The sequence below is a fragment of the Oncorhynchus gorbuscha genome, linkage group LG02 (assembly GCF_021184085.1).
Source record: "Oncorhynchus gorbuscha isolate QuinsamMale2020 ecotype Even-year linkage group LG02, OgorEven_v1.0, whole genome shotgun sequence".
Classification (NCBI taxonomy): Eukaryota; Metazoa; Chordata; class Actinopteri; order Salmoniformes; family Salmonidae; genus Oncorhynchus; species Oncorhynchus gorbuscha.
In genome coordinates this window covers 87,366,851-87,388,497 of record NC_060174.1, presented here as the reverse complement: position 1 = coordinate 87,388,497, position 21,647 = coordinate 87,366,851, and the positions used below count along the sequence as shown (strand labels likewise).

Here is a 21,647-nt window from a genome sequence, read left to right as displayed (position 1 = left end):
TTCTACCAACCGTTGTATTGGCCAACGTGCAATCACTGGAAAATAAACTGGATGATCTCTGCTCAAGACTATCCTGCCAATGGGACATTAATAACTGTAATAGCGTATGTTTCACCGAGTCGTGGCTGAATGACGACAACGATAATATACAGTTTTCTGGGTTTTCCCATGCATCGGCAGGACAGAACAGCTACGTCTGGTAAGACTAGGGGTGGTGGTGTGTGTCTATTTGTCAATAACAGCTTGTGCGCGATGTCTAATATTAAAGAGGTCTCGCGATATTGCTTGCCTGAGGTAGAGTACCTCATGATAAACTGTAGACCACACTATCTACCAAGTGTGGTAGATATAGCCGTCTATTTATCACCACAAACCGATGCTGACACTAAAACCGCACTCAATGAGCTGTATAAGGCCATAAGCAAACAAGTAAATGCTCATCCAGAAATGGCACTCCTAGTGGCCGGAGCCTTTAATGCAAGCAAACTTAAATCTGTTTTACCTTATTTCTACCAGCATGTCATATGTGCAACCAGAGGAAAACATAACTCTAGACCACATTTATCCACACACAGAGACACATACAAAGCTCTCCCTCACCCTCCATTTAGCAAATCTGACCATACTTCTATCCTCTAAATTCCTGCTTACAAGTAAAAACTAAAGCAGGAAGTACTAGTGACTCGCTCAATACAGAAGTGGTCAGATGATTTGGATGCTACCCTACAGAACTGTTTTGTTTCATCCAATGACATTGAGGAGTATACCACCTCAGTCACTGGCTTCATCAATAAGTGCATTGATGACGTCGTTCCCACAGTGACCGTACGTATATATCACAACCAGTAGCCATAGATTACATGCAACATCCGCACCGAGCTAAAGGCTAGAGCTGACACTTTCAAGGAGCGGGACACTAATCCAGACGGTTATAACAAATCCCGCAATGCCCTCAGACAAAACATCAAACAGGCAAGGACTAAAATTTAATCCTAATACACCAGCTCTGACGCTCGTCGTGTGTGGCAGGGCTTGCAAACTATTACAAAGGGACTACAAAGGGAAACCCAAACGTGAGCTGCCCAGTGACACAACCCTACCAGACGAGCTAAATGCCTTTTATGCTTGCTTTGAGGCAAGCAACACTGAAGCATGCATGACTGTGTGATCACGCTCGCCATAGCCGATGTGACCAAGACCTTTAAACAGGTCAAAATTCACAAGGCCGCAGGGCCAGGCGGATTACCAGTACGTGTACTCAGTGCTTCTCGGACAAACTGGCAATTGTCTTCACTGACATTTTCAACCTCTCCCTGACCGAGTCTGTAATAACTGCATGTTTCAAGCAGGAAATCGAAGGTAACCTTCCTAAATCACAACCACCACGTAGCACTCACTACGTGAAGTGCTTTGAAAGGCTGGTCATGGCTCACATCAACACCATCATCCCGGAAACCCAAGACCCAATCCAATTCGCATACCGCTCCAACAAATCCACAGATGATGCAATCTCATTCGCACTCCACACTACCCTTTCACACCTGGACAAAAGGAACACTTATGTGAGAATGCTGTTCATTGACCACAGCTCAGCGTTCAACACCATAGTGCCAACAAAGCTCATCACTGAGCTAAGGACACTGGGACTAAACACCTCTGTCGGCACCTGGATCATGGACTTCCTGACGGGCCGCCCCCAGGTGGTAAGGATAGGCAACAACACATCTGCCACGCTGATCCTCAACACGGGGGCCCTTCAGGGGTGGTTGTTTAGTCCCCTCCTGTACTCCCTGTTCACCCACGACTGAGTGGCCAAGCACAACTCCAACACCATCGTTAAGTTTGCTGATGACACAACAGTGGTAGACCTGATCACCGACAACGATGAGACAGCCTGTAGGGAGGAGGTCAGTATGGTGACAGGACAACAACCTCTTCCTCAATGTGAGCAAGACAAAGGAGATGAACATGGACTACAGTCCAAAGGAGGGCAGAACATGGCCCCGTTCACATCAACGGAGCGGTAGTGGAGTGGGTAGAGAGTTTCAAGTTCCTTGGTGTCCACAGCACCAACCATTATGGTTCAAATACACCAAGACCGTCGTGAAGAGGGCACGACTATACCTTTTCCTCCTCAGGAGACTGAAAAGATTTGGCATTGGTCCCTAGATCCTCAAAAAGTTCTAAGGCTGCACCATCGAGAGCATCCAACCGGTTGCATCACCGCCTGGTATGGCAACTGCTCGGCATCCGACCTTAACATGCTGACCAGGCCAAAGCCGTATGTACGTGTGCACCATCGTGCACATGTTGATTTTGTACACCTACACTAGAACAATCAGAAAACGCAGGTTGAAATATCAAAATGAACTCTGAACAAACAATATTAATTTGGTGACAGGTCGAAAGCATTAAACATTTATGGCAATTTAGCTAGCTAGCTAGCTTGCTGTTGCTAGCTAAAAAACATTGGGTTGTTATTTTACCTGAAATGCAAAAGGTAAACTCCAACAATTCATCCACAGGTAAAAGGGTAAACCGAGTTTGTTTCTAGTAATCTCTCCTCCTTCAGGCTTCTTCTTCTTAAGACTTTATATGGCAGTTGGCAACCAACATTAATTTGCATTACCACTATCAACTGGACTGGATTGTGTTCCTCAGTTTATCTTTCAAACACCCACATGGGTATATGCTCCTAAAAACCAATGAGGAGATGGCACGTGGGTATATGCTACTAAAAATCAATGAGGAGATGGGAGAGGTGGGAACCAAGTTCTAGGTGCTCTTTGACGCGCGCGAGCAGTGTGGGCGCAATGATTGAATAACATGTATGTGTACATTTATTTTGGTCAGCATGTAAGGCGCTACAGAGGGTACTGCATACGGCACAGTACATCACTGGGGTCAGGTTTCCTGCCATCCAGGACCTATATAGATGTCAGCAGAAGGCCCAAAACATTGTCAAGGACTCCAGTCACCCAAGTCATAGACTGTTTTCTCTGCTATCACACAGCAAGTGGTACCGGAGCGTCAAGTCTAGGTCCAAAAGGCTCCTTAACACCTTCTATCCCCAAGCCATAAGACTGCTGAACAATTAATCAAATGGCCACACTATTTACATTGAAACCCCCCCCCCCCCCTTTGTTTTTACACTGCTGCTATTTGCTGTTTATTATCTATGCATAGTCACTTTACCCCTACCTACATGTACAAATTACCTTGACTAACCTGTACCCCGTCCATTGACTCGGTACCAGTAACCCCTGTGTATAACCTCTGTACTTTTTATCGTATTCTTTACTTTAGTTTATTTAGTAAATATTTTCTTAATTCTTTTTCTTGAACTGCATTGTTGGTTAAAGGATTGTAAGTACCGGTAAGCATTTCACCTGTTGTACTCTGCGCATGTGACAAATACAACTCTATTTGAAATTTGATTCGATTAGACTCAGCCACGTTGAACCGATACACTAGGCTCAGCCAAGTTGGCCTGGCCTACATTGATAAGCAGCCATTGTTGTTAGTGCCAGCCAATGTGTGTAGCAGATACCGGTGAGCTAAGGCTTGCCTGACAGCTGAATAATAATGTCACACTGATAGCAGAGACGTGTTGACTTAGTGAGGCCAAAAGCCTTAATCCGCCTCACTTCCTGGTCCAAAGGATGCTCGCTGTGCGCTGAAAAGAGCTGAGTTGAAAGGGAGTCCCCTGTGACACTGCCCCTGGAGACGAGGCCATTGGCCAGACTTCATTGGCTCACTTGAGCTTTCCCTCACTAGTGTTTCACAAAACTGAGCCTTTTCACAACCTATATATCTAAATCTTAACAAAGTGATTTGGCTTTATCTTTTCACGTCTGTGTTTCCCAATGGGAGTCATCTACTACATAGCCTTAGATCCTGTTGGAACTGATTGGAACATGCCAATTTTCTATTGGATGTGTGATGTGATAATGGCTGAAACACATTGTAGCACAGCCAGAGATGGTCACTTACTCTTTAGCAACACAATTGTGGTGTTCACAGGGCAGAGTGTGTGAGAAGGCAGCCGGGAGCTCATAAAGTCTCCATCATGGGCCTCCCAGTAGCATTCAGACCACTCATTGAGATCCTATCGGCCATAGAACAGCAGGCCAAGCACAAATCCCAGTGCTCCCATTGTTTTCCTCTCCAGCAGTGGCCCCCCATAGCCGATCTCATTAATTGCCTTTTGTTTGCACTCCTGAACAAAGGCATCTTGTGCAGTGGGGCAGCAACTCCGAATGCCTGGACAGTTAGCCCAGTTGAATGCATAAATAGCCTATACATCCCCATATTCATCTCTCTATTCTGGACACTTAAGCTCTGTGAAGCTGGTTATTTTTACATAAAATACTCTGGTTTCATACTGTGGTTTCATGACGTCCTGGTTGTTAACAGGCATATGATTTGTTGCATTTTTTTATCACCCATGATTCTGTTGCAAGGTATTCCTTTAATAATGTAATTCTTACTGGCATTAACAGAAACTGTAGGCAGAATTAACTAGCATCTTTGCTGACTCAAAGATGAAGGTTCACACCTCTAGACATATATATATATTGGTAGGTAAAATTAACCTCAGTTATGTCTTTCTTTCCATAAAAGTCATTATTTTGCATATACTGGCCATGCAGGAAGTGCACTATGGCAACCCAATGAAAAATGTGTCCTCTCCACTTTTTTTCACTGTGATTCGGTAGCAATGATAAATGTCAACGGGGTAGGGCCTTTAAATCAAGGCCGCCATTACTCCATGAATAGACTCTTGAAAATGATAGGCAGTTACGCAAGACTGGATTCAGAAAACAAATAACATGGGGTGAGGTTTGAACATGTAGACTAACTAAACATGGTGTGCGGCATTCATACAGACTATTCAAACTAGACTTGTTTTATTTTGTACTTATTTACTGACAAAATAGTAGTATCTACATTTTATTCCGGTGTAGAGCTGTCCAAAATCATTACTATCGAATGAGGGAGTCTGGGTTCAGACCATATCCTGCTCCACCTAAAAGATCCATACTTGAACAAAATATTTATTTTGACCAGATTTGAAGTAAATATGGCTCTATATTTTGTTAAATGCTGTGGGCAGCAGTTCTGGCCTGTTTAATTGTTAGTTAGTAAGCAGTTAGTGCGGGGAAGTGTAGAATGTGAGGTCACCCAAAGGTTTTGACATAGTGGGGACAACCAACCGGTAGTGCTGATCGATTAGTGCTTTTTGAGGTTGGTTCAGTTTCTGTTAATAATCAGAATAAAACAATTGATAAAAGTCCCATGATAGTAGTGACTGCCCATTACTTCACTTATTTAACCAACAGTTATTCACATTATTTTAATAAAATATTTCAGTTGTTGTGTATATTACATTAGTTTTATTTGATTCCTTTATTTTCATTCCAAGTCATCATCTCATCTCTATAGAGCTGCTGCCTATGCTTTGACAATTATTTTAGTAGAGCTTCTAAGTAAATAAGACATACTTTTATGACTGCTGAATACCAACTATCAATCACTTAGATCATGTATTTTCAGGTAGAGAGATACCACCTGAAGCAACTGCTCTCTATCCCTCTCAATAACGCATTCTTCAGTCTTCTCTCTTTTAAGGAGCATGCTAAAAGAAACACAGACTGGACAAGTAGGCACGCAATGGATTGTAGGCATGTATGGTCATTGTAGCTAATTACCACGTTTTCTGCGCTAAACTATGTAGAATATTGGCCTGTTGGAAACTACAATTGCTACTACATAGCACAGTTCGGGATTGAACTGATTTATCTCTAGAGAAAACGTGCAATGTGCGCACTGAGCTCACAGCACAGAAAAAGCTGAACTAAATAGAATTCAAATAATCGGTCAATTAGTTGTTTAAAAATTAAAAAGAACCGACATTTCTGTTAATCACTCAGCACTAACAACTGGTCACAGGTGATGCAGAGGTTTGATAAGCGTGGACAGGGAAAAGGGTCCGTTTCCAAACGGAACCACATTTGAGGTCAACTAACTAACAGTCATAACTTTCCCTGTTCATTTATTTACTGTCCATTTTGATAATCCTTGCTTGTTGGTGTGAATACCCTTGTCCAAATTATATTTTAAAAAGTGCCGTGCTCAGAGGCAATTATATTGTTCTGTTAAGATATAGTCTATGTAGTAAATGTCAATTAAAGTGTTTACTACAGTATGGTTTGTATTTTAATGTTTGGCATCACAAAATGACTGTGTTCTGACTTTTCTGATGGAAGACGCATTCTTACCACCCACTATCCCAACTCTAAAGACTGCTAAATTCCACAACCTAGGATATATAACGGAATAAATCAGGACTAATTCATAACCATTTCCAGACTAGATACTAACACAATTGCTCTACTATACCGAAAAGGATTGCTCTCCTATATCAAAAATTGTGTACTTTGAAGGATTGCGACATCAAAGTGTGCAGTTCCCTGGTGAGCGATCCCAGCGACTGACCCAGTGAGCAGGCCTTTAGAACAACATGTGTACAAAAGCATATTCCAGACTCAAATAGTTAGCATAGGCAGTCTGAGGAGCAGGGCAAAGAATGTTGCTGAGCAACAGGTGGGAGAAAAGGGGATAACCATCTGAGCCTCATGCTACCACTGACAACCCCAAAGGACCCCTGCTTCCATCACCTGCTCGGGAGGAATCCCCCACGGGTTTCCATGGGAAATGCCGGACAAACGCGCCGCATAGCAAAACTGCTGAGCGGCTCCATGCAGCCCATTCCGTGGCCGGATTTAACGCTAGCAATGTAGTCACACTCATGCCATCACAGGAAGTAAGACATACTGTTCAATGTTACAATGCAACCTGGTGGTTGGACACAATGGTGAGTCACAGAAGTGAGTTCATGGCAAAAAATAGAGGACAGCTGTTGACCTTTGTCACCTGCCTGTTTTTCCTTAAGTCAAACCTAAGTGCTCTGTGGTGTTCTGTTTGATAAAGCAAAAGTGCTCCACCTTCGATTGCCCTCCATTTTTTTGCCTCAAACTTAAAATTGGAAAAAGGGGGGACACATCAAGATTTAAGGGTTGCATACAAACATGAAATTGGCAGGGACTTTTTTCAATATACCGTTTGCCTTTCTCTGAAGCTCTGAAAGACAATGGTTTACATGGCAGATTACACACTGTTTACATGTCAAGACGGAGTCACAAAAAAGAAACATGTTCGCATCTGGATCTTGATCCAGAGAGAGAATTCCAGATCCGGGTGTAATCCTTATTCTTTTTTCACTAGACAGAAGTGTAGTGCACCGCTGAGATGTGTTCATAACCAAATCTCCAAACCAAAGAGAATGATCACCAGTCTCTGTCTTATGGTCTCTTGCTATGTTTGTTCTCATCTTCTGTATATCATGCAATGGAGAATTCATTGGAAGATGCACTTTAATGATACAGGTTAACAGTATTATTACAGTCCTAGCTGAGTAATTCTAGCATAACTCAGCTAACCAAGATTTTTTTTTAAATGGCCCTTTAAATGGGAAATAATTATGGCCAAACTCATTAGTCACACTAAGGAGAATATCCCGTCAATTACTGGGGAGTGTCACTGGTCTGCATATTGCTCCCAGTATGGAATGTCCAGACTCCGATGGAATCTTTGCAGCTGCACATAGCAATTATAGTGACCCCACCCCTGATAAGTGATGTCTCCAACCGATTGGCCAACTGCTGTCTGATGTCTAAACAAGCATCCAGCTAAACTCTGGGGGGAAACCGTCAAATTGAGTGGACATCGGTAGGTTTAACGTACATACAGTACTCTACGCTACCTTCATTGCTCACATCTGGGGCCACTTGTAGATCTGTTCATTTGATCACGAGACAGTCCGAGTCCCTTCATTCCCAGGTCTGTCTCGGAACATTGGGCTAACCTATGCCCTGAAACCACAGGATGCTGCCCAAAGTCAAATGCAGGATGATCCTGAGTGTTGATGATCTGAAATAAAACTGCATGGTTGGCCAGTTCCGCATGAATGACCCTCAGAGCGGGGAATTAATTACACTGAGAATCGGCGGAGGCTATTTAGAGGGACTCATCAGCCCAGAGATATAGATTCCCTCTGAAAGTGTGGTGAAAATGCACAAACCCATAAGATCATTGTTCTGGCTCAAACCGGATACAATCGGAATGGATGGGTCTGAGGATGCTGGGGGTAAACTTTTGTGTTTTTCCTCTCCTCATCCAAAGGGCACACTCCAAGACCCTGTGTGAGCACCGTAAAATAACTTGTCCTGCCTACTAAAAGGCTTTTGTTCTTATGTTTTCTACCATTCTTATTTATTTTCTCAATAAATTATTTGTTGGCTTTATTCTGTAACTCCGCTGTTTTATGCGTTCAATATTTCAAGAGCCGCACATCTGTGCTCTCATTGTTCTTTCAGAAAGACTATAAGACATGTCTTCATCGTACCAGCAGTGCATACTGGAAATGAAGAACACAGGTCAAGCGTAGCAAATCTTCTTATGGTGCCGCCTGACCAGATTGTTCCACCAGGGTCGTTGTACTTTCATCTAAAATGTGCGGGGCTGTCTGGATATACCTCTCAAAACAATTTCTTTTCATGGTTTGTATTCAACATTCTACATGGGTATGCAAGCAGCCTATGTTTTAAGATCTGGGTTTTTACAGTGAGGGCCTTAAAATGTAAATGGGGGAGGGGGATATGAAAGGATGAGGCTGTACAGCTTTCTGTTAATTGTGACTGTGTGAAACGTATATGCATAGAGGGTCTTATCAATCAATGATAGAGCACTGTTTTTAGAAAGGAATGTTAGTCCAGGGGAGACGCCACAAATTCTGCATCTAGGCCTAGTGCTTCAAATTCATCCTTCGAGCTTCTGCCATGACAAAATGGATGAATAACAAAGAAAACATGTCATTTTCTATCACAATCTATTATAATCCTGACTTCAAACGTATTATTGTTGCTTCTATTGGGATTAAATAGGTTTTAAAATGACAAGTTTAATCTGTTTTTTTCTCATTCCCATGTTGCCACGATACATTTGCTTTGTTCACAAGTCGTAATTTCTATATCTCTATACCATCTAGAGTGGTCTTGAATTCATTCCAGCGTTACAATGAACCTCTTCTATATGGCTATGGTGAATGTACTAGTATCTTTGTTGTGATGTCTTTCCACATTGTGAGAATCTCTTTTAAGCCTCACACAATCATCCTCAATAATAATGTCTGATTATTCTGCCTGTGTAAAACCTCTCCAAGGTATTGTTGGCTCCTTTTAAGGTTATCTTGTAAGACCTGATAATGACCATTGTGTAAACATGTTCAACTCGGGAAGTCGGACTATCTAGGAGGAAATGGCAGATGAGATAGTGTGGTCATTTTGGGATGTCTCTGCTGCATTTCACATTAGAATAGGACTAGAATGTTGAGAAACTGACAATTTAGTTTAATTGCAACCTTCCTGCCTTAGAAATTAGATAGATGTGACAAATTTGATGAGTTCTTCCACATCTTTGTTTCTGTCCTATTCGCTTTTTCTTTCCAGTGGCTGACACGGCAGTGTTTATGAAAATCTATACAAAGTTCTGTGACCTTCCACGCGTTGGCCTTTTCTTTTTCTTTTTTACCTGCTAACGTCACCAGTTCAGGCAAGCACCCTTATCAGCCCCGATAGGCTCTGCTACTAAAATGGACTCTTAAGCACACGGATGCCTAAACTCCCTCTACAGCTCTGAGGCTGTGGCCTTGTCTAGCGTCCGGTTACAGTGGTGACAAATGCCCGCCAAACCTCTGAGTCACAATAAAAATGACTCAAATTGTTTTCCTTTTTCTACAGCTTGCTGTAACATGGTTGACAAGCAAGTACTACAGGCAGTACACCCTCTTACGAAGCTCAGTCTAGGGCCACCATGTTACAAACTCGCCACCAATGTCTGGCATGCCGACAAATATCTCAGGCACTTACCCAGGGTATGCACTCACACACGTGTGGCAACTGTACTGTGTACATGCTGTATCTGGGCTTCTACCGTGTTCTCAGGCACGACTCATGGCAAACCAAAAACCTAGGGTTGCCCACGTCCCTGTGATACATTCTGACAGGATTAGGAAATGCCATTAATGTCGCTCGATATCAAACATTTTAGCGCTCACTGAGTATTTTATACATGCTTGGTCCGACACTTTCTCAGGTTTAACTGATGATGAAGTTTTAATGGAAGTGCTCCAGACTAGGTCAGCTGAAAGCTATCATGAAGATATGTTCTTATGTCTAGCTATACTTAGTCTTGTCTCTGCTTATAATTACTTGGTATGAACTAGTCAAATTATGTGATAACAATTGATATTTTTTGGTCCTTCAAATATAGCAACATTACTGCTGCTTCTTGTTTCAATGAATCCCAAATAAACTAAACAAATAGTTAAGTTAAGTAATTATTGAGTGATTACCATTTCACCATGTCATTTCTAAGTAAGTGCCAGGGAAATAACATACTGGCTTTTCAAAAGTAAACAGGATATCTATTCTACTAAGACCTTCCTTTGTTTGACACAAATCAATAATAATTTATTGTAGCTCTGTCTGTTCTCTATCGCCTAGTCACCATAATTCTGACGTTCAGTGAACTTGCTAACTCCTACATACCTTGTTTGAAGAGAGAGGCTTTATTGTGAAATACATTCAATTTGAAACTGTAGTTGTAGGTTGTAGGACTACCTATCAGCTACCCAAATAAGAAGCTCTGGACAAAATTACTGAAACTGTATTACCAAACATGTCCTACTTTGATGGATTATTTGGGATGGCATGGCAGTCTTGAATGGACTACATTTCCTGAGCTTGAGATGGTCATAAGAATGATTTAGCATGATTTGATGCCGAGTTTCTGCCTGATGATGAATCATTTGTGGCATTTGTGTCACTGGGCTGATAAAGCATCTGGGCCGATTACCTCGGGTAGAAACGTGAGAGACACTGCAGTGCGAAGTCACAGAGAACTCCCAAACACCCCTACTCCACCCCCCTTACTCACCGCAATGCTACTCAACAAAAACTCCCTTTGTCTGACTGCCAACATTTTTGTCAGGCCTTAGCACAAGACTCGCACATCCCTTCACAGAGGCCAACTACATTTCCTGAGCTTGAGATAGTTATAAGAATGATTTAGCTTGATTTGATGCTGAGATTCTGCCTGATGATGGATCATTTCTGGCATATGGACACTGGGCTGATAAAGCATCTGGGACGATTACCTTGGGTAGAAACGTGAGAAACACTACAGTGAGAAGTCACGATGAACTCCAGATTTTCATACCTTCATAATATTCTTGTGCCATACAGTATTACTGGCAGTGCACACAAGGGCCACTATTTCTTTCTGAATGGAAAAAAATGTTGGCAGCAGGGATCTTGATCCAGGAGCGGATTGATTCTCTGCTGTAACCAAGAAGCTTGATCGAGCAAGCTAGCCACTTAACTAGCAAGCTAGCAAACCAAATGCATAACTGTAGCCCTGAGCTGGTGATAATTTATTTGGCACATAGATAGTCAGATAGTTAATTTTAGGGTGCACCAAACCCCTACTCCACCCCCCTTTCTCACTGCTCACTGCTGACTTCTAAACTAGAAATAAATCAAATCAAAATCAAATTAAATTTTATTGGTCACACACATGGTGAGTAGATTAATGTGAGTGTCGCAAAATGCTTGTGCTTTTAGTTCCGACAGTGCAGTAATATCTAACAAGTAATCTAACAATTTCCCAACAACTACCTAATACACACAAATCTAAAGGAGTGAATGAGAATAAGTACATATAAATATATGGATGAGCGATGGCCGAGCGGCATAGGCAAGGTGCAATAGATGGTATAAAATACAGTATTTACATATGGTATGAGTAATGTAAGATATGTAAACATTATTAAAGTGGCATTATTTAAAGTGGCATTGTTTAAAGTGACTAGTTATCCAAAATTGGGAGATAATATGGCCGACATTGATTGTAAGGGATTCTAGGTTGGGTGAACAGAAGGACTTAAGTTCCTGTATGTTGTTATGATTACACCATGAGTCATTAATCATGAAGCATACACCCCCGCCCTTCCTCTACCCAGAGAGGAGTTTATCTCTATCGGCGCGATGCATGGAGAAGCCCGGTGGCTGAACCGATTCCGACAACATATCCCGAGAGAGCCATGTTTCTGTGAAACAGAGGATGTTACAATCTCTGATGTCTCTCTGGAAGGCAACCCTTGCTCAAAGTTCATCTACCTTGTTGTCAAGAGACTGGACATTGGCGAGTAGTATACTCGGGAGCGGTGGGCAAGGTGCATGTCTACGAAGCCTGACCAGGAGGCCGCTCCATCTGCCCCTTCTGCTGCGCCGTTGTTTTGGGTCAGCTTCTGGGATTAGGTCCATTGTCCTGGGTGGTGGTCCAAACAGTGGATCGTCTTCGGGAAAGTCGTATTCCTGATCGTAATGTTGGTAAGTTGACGTCACTCTTATTTCTAATAGTTCTTCCCGGCTGTATGTAATAAGACTTAAGATTTCCTGGGGTAACAATGTAAGAAATAATCCATAAAAAAAACTAAATACAGCATAGTTTCCTAAGGACTAGTAGCGAGGCGACCATCTCTGTCGGCGCCATCTTGCAAATATTGTTAATCATCTGGTATCCTATGAAAATGAGGAATGCCACAGTCTGGTTCCTACACCAAAAGATAATTGTTATCTGTAGGAGGAATGTATATGGTGGAGTCAATTAAGCTTGGAATGTACTGAGTAAAGGAAAGGTGATCACATAGTTGCAGTCACTGATAAGGGTGGAGAGCTGTGTATTAGTGAGGAATGGGGGCCGAGGTCAGGTCACATTAAGGAACAGTTAATTACCTGCATCACTTAACTTCTTGCCTAGCAATAAAGACGTAATGTTTAGAGGGAAGGAGGAGACTTCATCCAAATTGGGGTATATATACTTGTGCTGGTGGAAACATGTCTTTGTCTCATCAGCTGTCTGACCCTTTGGGTGAATAAACTTGGTTTGAGCTTTACAAATCGTCCGTGAGTTTTTACACTGTTCATTTAGAACCTAACACCGCAATGCTACTCAATGGGTTCTGAGTGACGCAGCGGCCTAAGGCACTGCATCTCAGTGCTACAGGCGTCACTATAGACCCTGGTTCGATTCGAGGCTGTATCACAACCGGCCGTGATTGGGAGTCCCATAGGGCGGAGCACAATTGGCCCAACGTTGTTCGTGTTAGGGTTTTGCCGGGGTAGGCCGTCATTGTAAATAAGAATTTGTTCTTAACTGACTTGCCTAGTTTAAATAAAGGTTCAATAAAAATATATAAATAAATAAAAACTTCCTTTGGATGACCACCAACATTTTTGTCAGGTCTTACCGCAAGAATCGCACAACACTACCCGGAGGCCGTACAACCACATACACGGCTCTTGCATACCGGTCTCTTTCGCAAGGCCCTACATCAAGAGATTAGTTATGGTCAACAAAATGATTGGGATGTCTTTTTTTATCACAAGGCTGGTGTCATCTGCCCTTCATACTGTAGAAGACACTTCAGAACTCAGCTGGCTGCTACGAGGGATTGGAGTCATTGTCAGTTCTGCAGATCACAGGAAGGAGAGTATTTTGACTGTCAGTTGGGCTGTTGGTGATAGACGTGTTTTCGGAACTAAAAGTGTTTTTGCTGAAAACGCCAAATTGCCTTTTCAGAAGGGCAGAAAAGCAGTGTTGATGGTGCTGGAACTAGCCAGTTGTTGTCAATGTGTATTTGATTTTTTTTTTAATTGGAGAGAAGATTTAAGATGAACAAATGCATTTTCAGATAATGCCAATAGCTTCTATTTTACTATGCTTTAGATATGAATATGTTTAATCTCGAATCATATATTTAGAGTTGCTTGAATACAAGCCCAATGCTTTGGAATGAACAGCGTTCAAACACCTGAGGCTGTCATATGATTCTGCCATCTGGCTATTTATAGAGAGAGTAATTGCCTTTGTGACAGTATGGTAAACAGAGGAAGAATCCAAAGCGATTATCTGGCTATGACTCCTAGCATGTAGCCCAGACTTCCCTTGCCTTTTCAGACAGGCAGTGCTTCAGCAGCATTCACTCTATTATCTGTGCCCTGCCATTAATGAATCTGTAATTATTTCCCTATATTGACAGCATCCCAATGTGTGATTGATGGCGGTTCCTCCTGACCTATTGATGTGCTGGCTCTGTCTGAATCTATTAAATGAACACAGGGAGGAAAACCACTCCGGCGTTCTTCCCCTAGGGATCACGTGACTACAGATAAAGATCGGCAAACAGGAAATCACCAAAACACTGCCCTAAACTCAGACAGCCAATTGATGAGCATTTCAAAGATGATCCCGGAGACGACACAGAAAAAACATCTTATGATAATGTCTTGGCATTACAAACAGCGGATTTCAACTGCTACTGACAAGGTGAAATATCACTTCCAGACTTATTATGCCATATCTCACAACAGAAAAAAGTGAGATCTGTGAGAAATATAAATCATTATTGTCCTCGATCAAAATTCCCCAAAATTCCACCAAGGCCTACAGATGGGCAACAACAACAACAAATCTGAGACGACCCAAAGCTGATGTTATATTTTCATGGGGGGTTTTGGCCAACTACCTTCAGCCTAGCAGCCAGGCTCTAGACCTATTTTTATTTTTTTATCAATGCCTCTTCCACACGATAGTCTTATTACCATTTGAAGAATGCACGTGCTTTCCATTCCTGGAACATAAGCATGTCCATTTTCAACTTTCCCCTCAGCATCTGCTACTGCTTACCAAAAGGAGAAAAAATATATAAAAGCAGGGTAGTGCCTACTTCAATAACCTTTCAAGTTCTTGCTGCGAAGTTCAAGTGGATTTCTATCTCATGAAAGACCATTCAAATCCAGCTTTTATGTTATGCCTTATTTTCTAAGTCAACTGCCCTTTCATTCTCTTTAAGACCAACTTAAAACAGGTGAGTGGGAGGGGTGAAGTAATTCACAGTACATTAGAAGTTTTTTTCCTCCGTATGCTTTTTATTCACAATGCTGCATTTGCTGCTAACAAACAGTGTCTGGGGTTTGGGAGGGACACCATAGATATTTCTAGTCACTCGTGCCTTCTCCCCAAACCCATCCACCCACTCCTGCTCAGCTGTTTCGGGCCATTCCATTGTTGGAATCATGTGCTTCGCTGCCTTTATCCCATGCATGGTCCTTTGTGGCGCGGTTATCCAAGGTACAGTGCATTTGGAAAGTATTCAGACCCATTTTTCCATATGTTGTTACACTACAGTCTTATTATGTTGCGTTACAGCCTTGAAATTTATTAAATGTGTTTTTTTTCCTCATCAATTTACACACAATACCACATAATGACAAAGGAAAAACTGATTTTTAGATTTTTTTGCAAATGTATTACAAATACAAAACAGAAATAGCTTATTTATATAAGTATTCAGACCCTTTGCTATGAGACTCGAAATTGAGCTCAGGTGCATCCTGTTTCCATTGATCAACCTTCGAGATGTTTCTACAACTTGATTGGAGTCGACCTGTGGCAAATTCAATTGATTGGACATGATTTGGAAAGGCACACACCTGTCTATATAAGGTCCCACAGTTGACAGTGCATGTCAGAGCAAAAAACAAGCCATGAGGTCAAAGGAATTGTCTGTACAGTTCAGAGACAATATTGTGTCAACACACAGATCTGGGGGAAGGGTACCAAAACATTTCTGCAGCATTGAAGGTCCCCAAGAACACAGTGGCCTCCATCATTCTTAAATGGGAGAGGTTTGGAACCACCAAGACTCTTCCTAGAGCTGGCTGCCTGGCCAAACTGAGCAATTGTGGGAGAAGGGCCTTAGTCAGGGAGGTGACCAAAAACCTGATGGTCACTCTAACAGAGCTCTACAGTTCTTCTGTGGAGATGGTAGAACCTTTCAGAAAGACAACCATCTCTGAAGCGCTCCACCAATTAAGCCGTTATGGTAGAGTGACCAGGCGGAAGGCACTCCTCGGTAAAAGGCACATGACAGCCCGGTTGGAGTTTGCCAGAAGGCACCTAAAGACTCTCAAACCATGAGAAACAAGATTCTCTGGTCTAATGAAACCAAGATTGAACTCTTTGTCCTGAATGCCAATCGTCACGTCTGGAGTAAACCTGGAACCATCCCTACGGTGAAGCATGATGGTGGTAGCATCATGCTGTGGGGATGTTTTTCAGTGGCAAAGACTAGGAAACTATTCAGGATCAAGGGAAAGATGAATGGAGCAAAGTACAAAGAGATCCTTGATGAAAACCTGCTCCAAACTGGGGTGAAGGACAACGACCCAATAGGACAACGACCCTAAGCACACAGCCAAGACAGCGCATGAGGGGCTTCGGGACAAGTCTCTCAATTTCCTTGAGTGGCCCAGCCAGAGCCCGGACTTGAACCCGATCTCTGGAGAGACCTGAAAATAGCTGTGCAGCAACGCTCCCCATCCAACCTGACAGAGCTTGAGAGGATCTGCAGAGAAGAATGAGAGAAACTCCCCAAATACAGGTGTGCCAAGCTTGTAGCATTATACCCAAGAAGACTCAAGGCTGTAATCTCTGCCAAAGGTGCTTCAACAAAGTACTTAGTAAAGATATGAATACTTCTGTAAATGTGATATTTCCATTTGTCATTTTTTATAAATTTACTTTGTTATTATGGGGTATTGTGTGTGTAGATTGATTGAAACAATTTAATCAATTTTAGAATAAGGCTGTAACCTAACAAAATGTGGAAAAGGTCAAGGGGTCTGAATACTTTCAGAAGGTACTGTAGATAACTAGTATTGTGGGCTTGTTGTTGGTCAATGATTAGCTCTAACTTCAGTGTAACTTCTAAATGCTGAGATGAATCTGCATTAATCGTGCATAATACATTATTCAAAATGTCAATTCAAATTGTTGTCAAAACCTAACCTCAGGATAGATTAACTGCAAACGTATTTACAAGCAAACTAGAAATGTAGGCTAGAGCTGCAAGCCTAATTACAGGACATGGGCTACCGTGCTAGTTTAAACGGACAGTGGGTCTACCATTCTCACACAACTGCTTTGTCTGTTGGGAATAACTCTTAACTCTCTGTGCTTGCTGGGCAGCCACTCCTCTCTGCTTGCTATTCGTTTTTCTCTTTTTCCCTGCCATTTACTCTCTCTACACTAAAATGTCAAGTTGTATGTGACTCGCCCGGGGGTTCCAGCATGCCATTCAGGGAGTGCTCCAAACATTTGCTCACAAGCTGTGGATGGGAAGGGAAGCATCTGACAACAAGCACCTCCTGGGGGGAAGCGCTATCAGCACTTTCCCTGGGACTAACCAACTCCTGTCGTCCCCACCAGCAATGCCACACATTTTAGACAATGAAGAAAACACCTGTCATCTGGCTCTTGTTTAAATTAAGTCAGCAAAGACCGGTGTCTTATCCTCCATCGTGTGTGTGTGTGTGTGTGTGTGTGTGTGTGTGTGTGTGTGTGTGTGTGTGTGTGTGTGTGTGTGTGTGTGTGTGTGTGTGTGTGTGTGTGTGTGTGTGTGTGTGTGTGTGTGTGTGTGTGTGTGTGTGTGTGTGTGTGTGTGTGTGTGTGTGTGTGTGTGTGTGTGTGTGTGTGTGTGTGTGTGTGTGTGTGTGTGTGTGTGATCAAACATTTAGCCATGATGGAGAGACTTATCAGGGGAAAATACTCCAACATTAGCATAGCATATTCCCAGGTTTGCACAACACTCGGCAGCTAACACAGGCAGCTGTTTCATTGAAACTAGCTAATCCATTGTGATTTAATTATAACGTCAATACTAGCTACAGTGGTAGCTAGCTTGGAATAAGTATTTAGTGTTGTGTGCATTGCATCTGAGCTAGTTACCATCCCATAGCCTGCATTGCACATGAAGTGTGACTGGCTCATCCGTGGATGGATGGAGAAAATGCCCCCTTTTGGGGGGGGGGGTTCATGCTCTCTGGTTGTCTCAAAGTCGTTGTTGGCCGCTGACGAGCATTGTGATTCTACAAGTATAATCGATAGGTTTGTTGCTAACAGGTCGGTATGAAGCAGGTGCCGCTTTTGTTCTGGTAAGAGAAGGAACGGCCTCCCACTGTGAAAAGTACCTATAGGCTGTCTATCGGCAATGGGATACTCAATGTGTTTCGTGCTTAAGGAGGCAGCTTGCTTTTCTCTCCCATATTTCCTCAGATACCCAAAGAGGTATGAGTCTTAAGCAGACTTACTGTGAGCTGCCATAAGGCAAAAAAACTAGACCAGGTTCTCACATTTCAGTTGGTCATGTCTCCGTGAGTAGCCTCATCAATTTCCCACTCATTTGCTAAAGGGTAATTTATCCTTTTAATTTAAAGGGTAATTTATCAAGTCTGAAATGACATTTGCCACTTCCATTGTAATTGATCTTTCTTTCACTTTTTTTGCCACTGAATACATGTGCATTTCTTGAGGTCAAAGAAGCCAATAATTCTCAAACTTCAAAAGGAGGTGACTGGACCAGAAGGGTTAAGATTTGTGAAGGTGCTTCTTCTAAAACTATTAAGGAAATATCTTAATATTAATCAAATCAAATTTTATTGATTGCATACACATATTTTGCAGATGTTGTCATGGGTGTAGCTAAATTCTGATGTTCTTAGCTCCAACGGTGCAGTAATACCTAACAATGCAAAACAATACACGCAAGTCCAAATAAAAATGAAAGAATATTGGCTTGGTTTATATTGGCTTGGTACTGTTCCACTTTGAGCACTGTCAAGCTCCCACATATCTTGGCACTTCTAAGTCTTGACAGGATCTCAACCCAATTGAACACTTATTCTGGAGCGGCGCCTGAGACAGCGTTTCCGGCCACCATCGACAAATCACCAGAAGATGGAATTCCTTGTGGAAGAATGGCGTCGCATCCCTCCAATAGAGCTCCAGATACACTACATGACCAAATGTATGTGGACACCTGCTCGTTGAACATCTCATTCCAAATTCATGGGCATTAATATGGAGTTGGTCCCCCCTATGCGCTTCAGCACTAGGTGGTCCCGTTCTGTGAGCTTGTGTGGCCTACCACTTTGCGGCTGAGCCATTGTTGCTCCTAGACGTTTCCACTTCACAATAACAGCACTTATAGTTGACTGGGGCAGCACTAGCAGGGCAGAATTTTGACGAACTGACTTGTTGGAAAAGTGGCATCCTATGACGGTGCCAAGTTGAAAGTTACTGAACTCTTCAGTAAGGCCATTCTATTGCAATGTTTGTCTATGGAGATTGCATGGCTGTGTCCTCAGTTTTATACACATGTCAGCAACGGTGTGGCTGAAATAGCTGAATCCACTAATTTGAAGGGGTGTCCACATACTTTTGTATATATAGTGTACTTGTAGAATCTATGCCAAGGCTCACTGAAGCTGTTCTGGCGGCTCGTGGTGGCCCAACGTCTTATTAAAAAACCTGTACATCTCTCTCATACCTATTCAAAATACATTCAAACTATGACAAAAAACAAGCCAATGATGAATTAGCCTAAAACCAACAAAAGAATGTGCATAACAAAAGAGGTCAAATAGATTTGTACATTTAAGCAATAAAATCAAATTACATAGTAACAGGTGTTTAAATGTACAAAGCTGATTCAAGTTATTGTCCTCAAATTGTGAATTATGTTTTTCTTTCAGAACTGTAATTGAGTGGTAACAATCTTTCCAACAACAATCAAGGTTAACCAGCTCTAACTATAGTATATTGCCTTCAGACAATAACAACTGGCTAAACTGTAAAAGAATAGGCCGTGTATATCAGTAGCCTTAACTTATTGATTCAAATTCTCATTACAATTTTAATATGAGGTAAGCTATAGCACCTGCTATGGGCTATTAGGAAACATTTGGGAACAATTCAAAATGTTTTTATTTAATTATTCTTATTCAGAGTTCTATTTCGTTTAATTTAGCATGTCATTGGCATCAGCAATTGTGGAAGTTGATATAAATGTATCTCTGAAATGTCAACATAATGATTAAACATTCTGTCTGAGAAGGATCTGAGTATGCATGAGTTAAACACGAGGGAGCGCTTCATGGGAACAAATTGCATCATACTCTTCCAGCAACATAGCTTAATGATTTGTCTCTGCATCTGGCCAAATTGTAAACAGTTCTAATAGTTATTTCATGTTTTAATTAGGGTCAAACCAAAACAATAACTGTTTACATGCCGAGACAAATCGCTTAATCTGAAATGGCTAATAAAAAGTTACAAAATCTACATTTTAGAACCGCTCTTCAAAGAGTTCTCAACGCTGACAAAGCGAGCTGCCTGCTGCCTGCTGCTTTCAGATAGGCTCCTCCCGCGGACTGTGTCTTTATTCCACAATGGAAAAAACCGTTATCTCGCATCACTGAATACTGCGAGTCTGAACTTTTATCAACCACAATTCAAACACGTTAAAAACGTTTAAGCAAACGTATATTTATATCAAATACTTATTTCTTAGACAATAACACATTTATAGATGTATTTACAGTCGAACACTTTTGAAAGTAAGGAGACAGACGAAAGGGGGACTCGACTCATCCCCTTTTAAAAAACAAGCCTCTAAATTAACGGATACATTGTATCTCTTCTTGTTATTTCATAATGTAAAGTTTGTAGCCAGTTAAAACATGCTAACTGTATGTAGAGCAGTTTACGAAAGGTTTATATCTCTGAAGAGTTTGATAAACTAGACATACTTCCAAATGCCAAACTGCACTGTCCGGCTTCGGATAGATCAAACATTCCAACGAGCCAACACAACAGGGCTTGAGGCTCTAGTGTTACCAAACCATTTCTTAATTCTGATTTTCGATTGCCTACTTTATAATTGAATATATCTCCATTTAAATCAGAACATCATCTATTAATAACAAAATAGCTGTCTGGCTATAGCTAGCTTACTGAGAGAGTTGGGTCAGAAATGATCACTTATATCCTTACGCAGGTCACGTCTCGCAAATAACAAAGTAGCTCATTTCAAATGACACAAGCGAGTGTCACGTCCAGAATGTCTCGTCCAGAATGTCTCAGCAACGGCAATAGGCTAGGGAAATAAAGCGCAGTCCTCATGTATTTACTTACAGTGAGTTGAGAGGAGGACCAGAATGCAAGCCAGACGTGTTAACGCCATCTTGGAGTCGATGCAATGTTCAGTTTGGCCGTACATGCGCAAAGTCAAGAGCTTTTCAATGGATGGAGAGGACTGGCCAGGGAGAGAGGCAGGGGGAATGAATCTATTGTATCGGGTTTCCATGGCTACCGATAGCATCACTCACACAGTCAAGAATGTATGGTTGACAAGATGTGGGAGGACCAGACGTTTTACAACCGTGGACCAGGCAGCTCGAATCTCTGATCGGGGACTACTGTATTAGGCTACCCATTTTACCCATTCTATTCAGACAACATTCTGACATCATTCTGTGCTGTGCAATTATGATAACATTTACAAATCTATTTTTTAAAATTGATTTTCAGAGTAGGCTTTGTATGTCAGATATCCAGACAAA

At 41.9% G+C, this 21,647-nt stretch overlaps 1 protein-coding gene across 1 annotated transcript in view; it reads right to left on the bottom strand.

Moving 5' to 3' along the window:
• The window catches only part of LOC124012145 (junctional adhesion molecule 3B-like), a 42,860-nt gene extending 21,454 nt beyond the window's left edge, over positions 1-21,406 (bottom strand). The window contains exon 1 of the mRNA XM_046325610.1: positions 21,220-21,406. Coding sequence (XP_046181566.1) covers positions 21,220-21,406 — 187 coding nt within the window. The remainder of the gene's footprint in view (positions 1-21,219) is intronic.
• Positions 21,407-21,647: the final 241 nt, after the last annotated feature.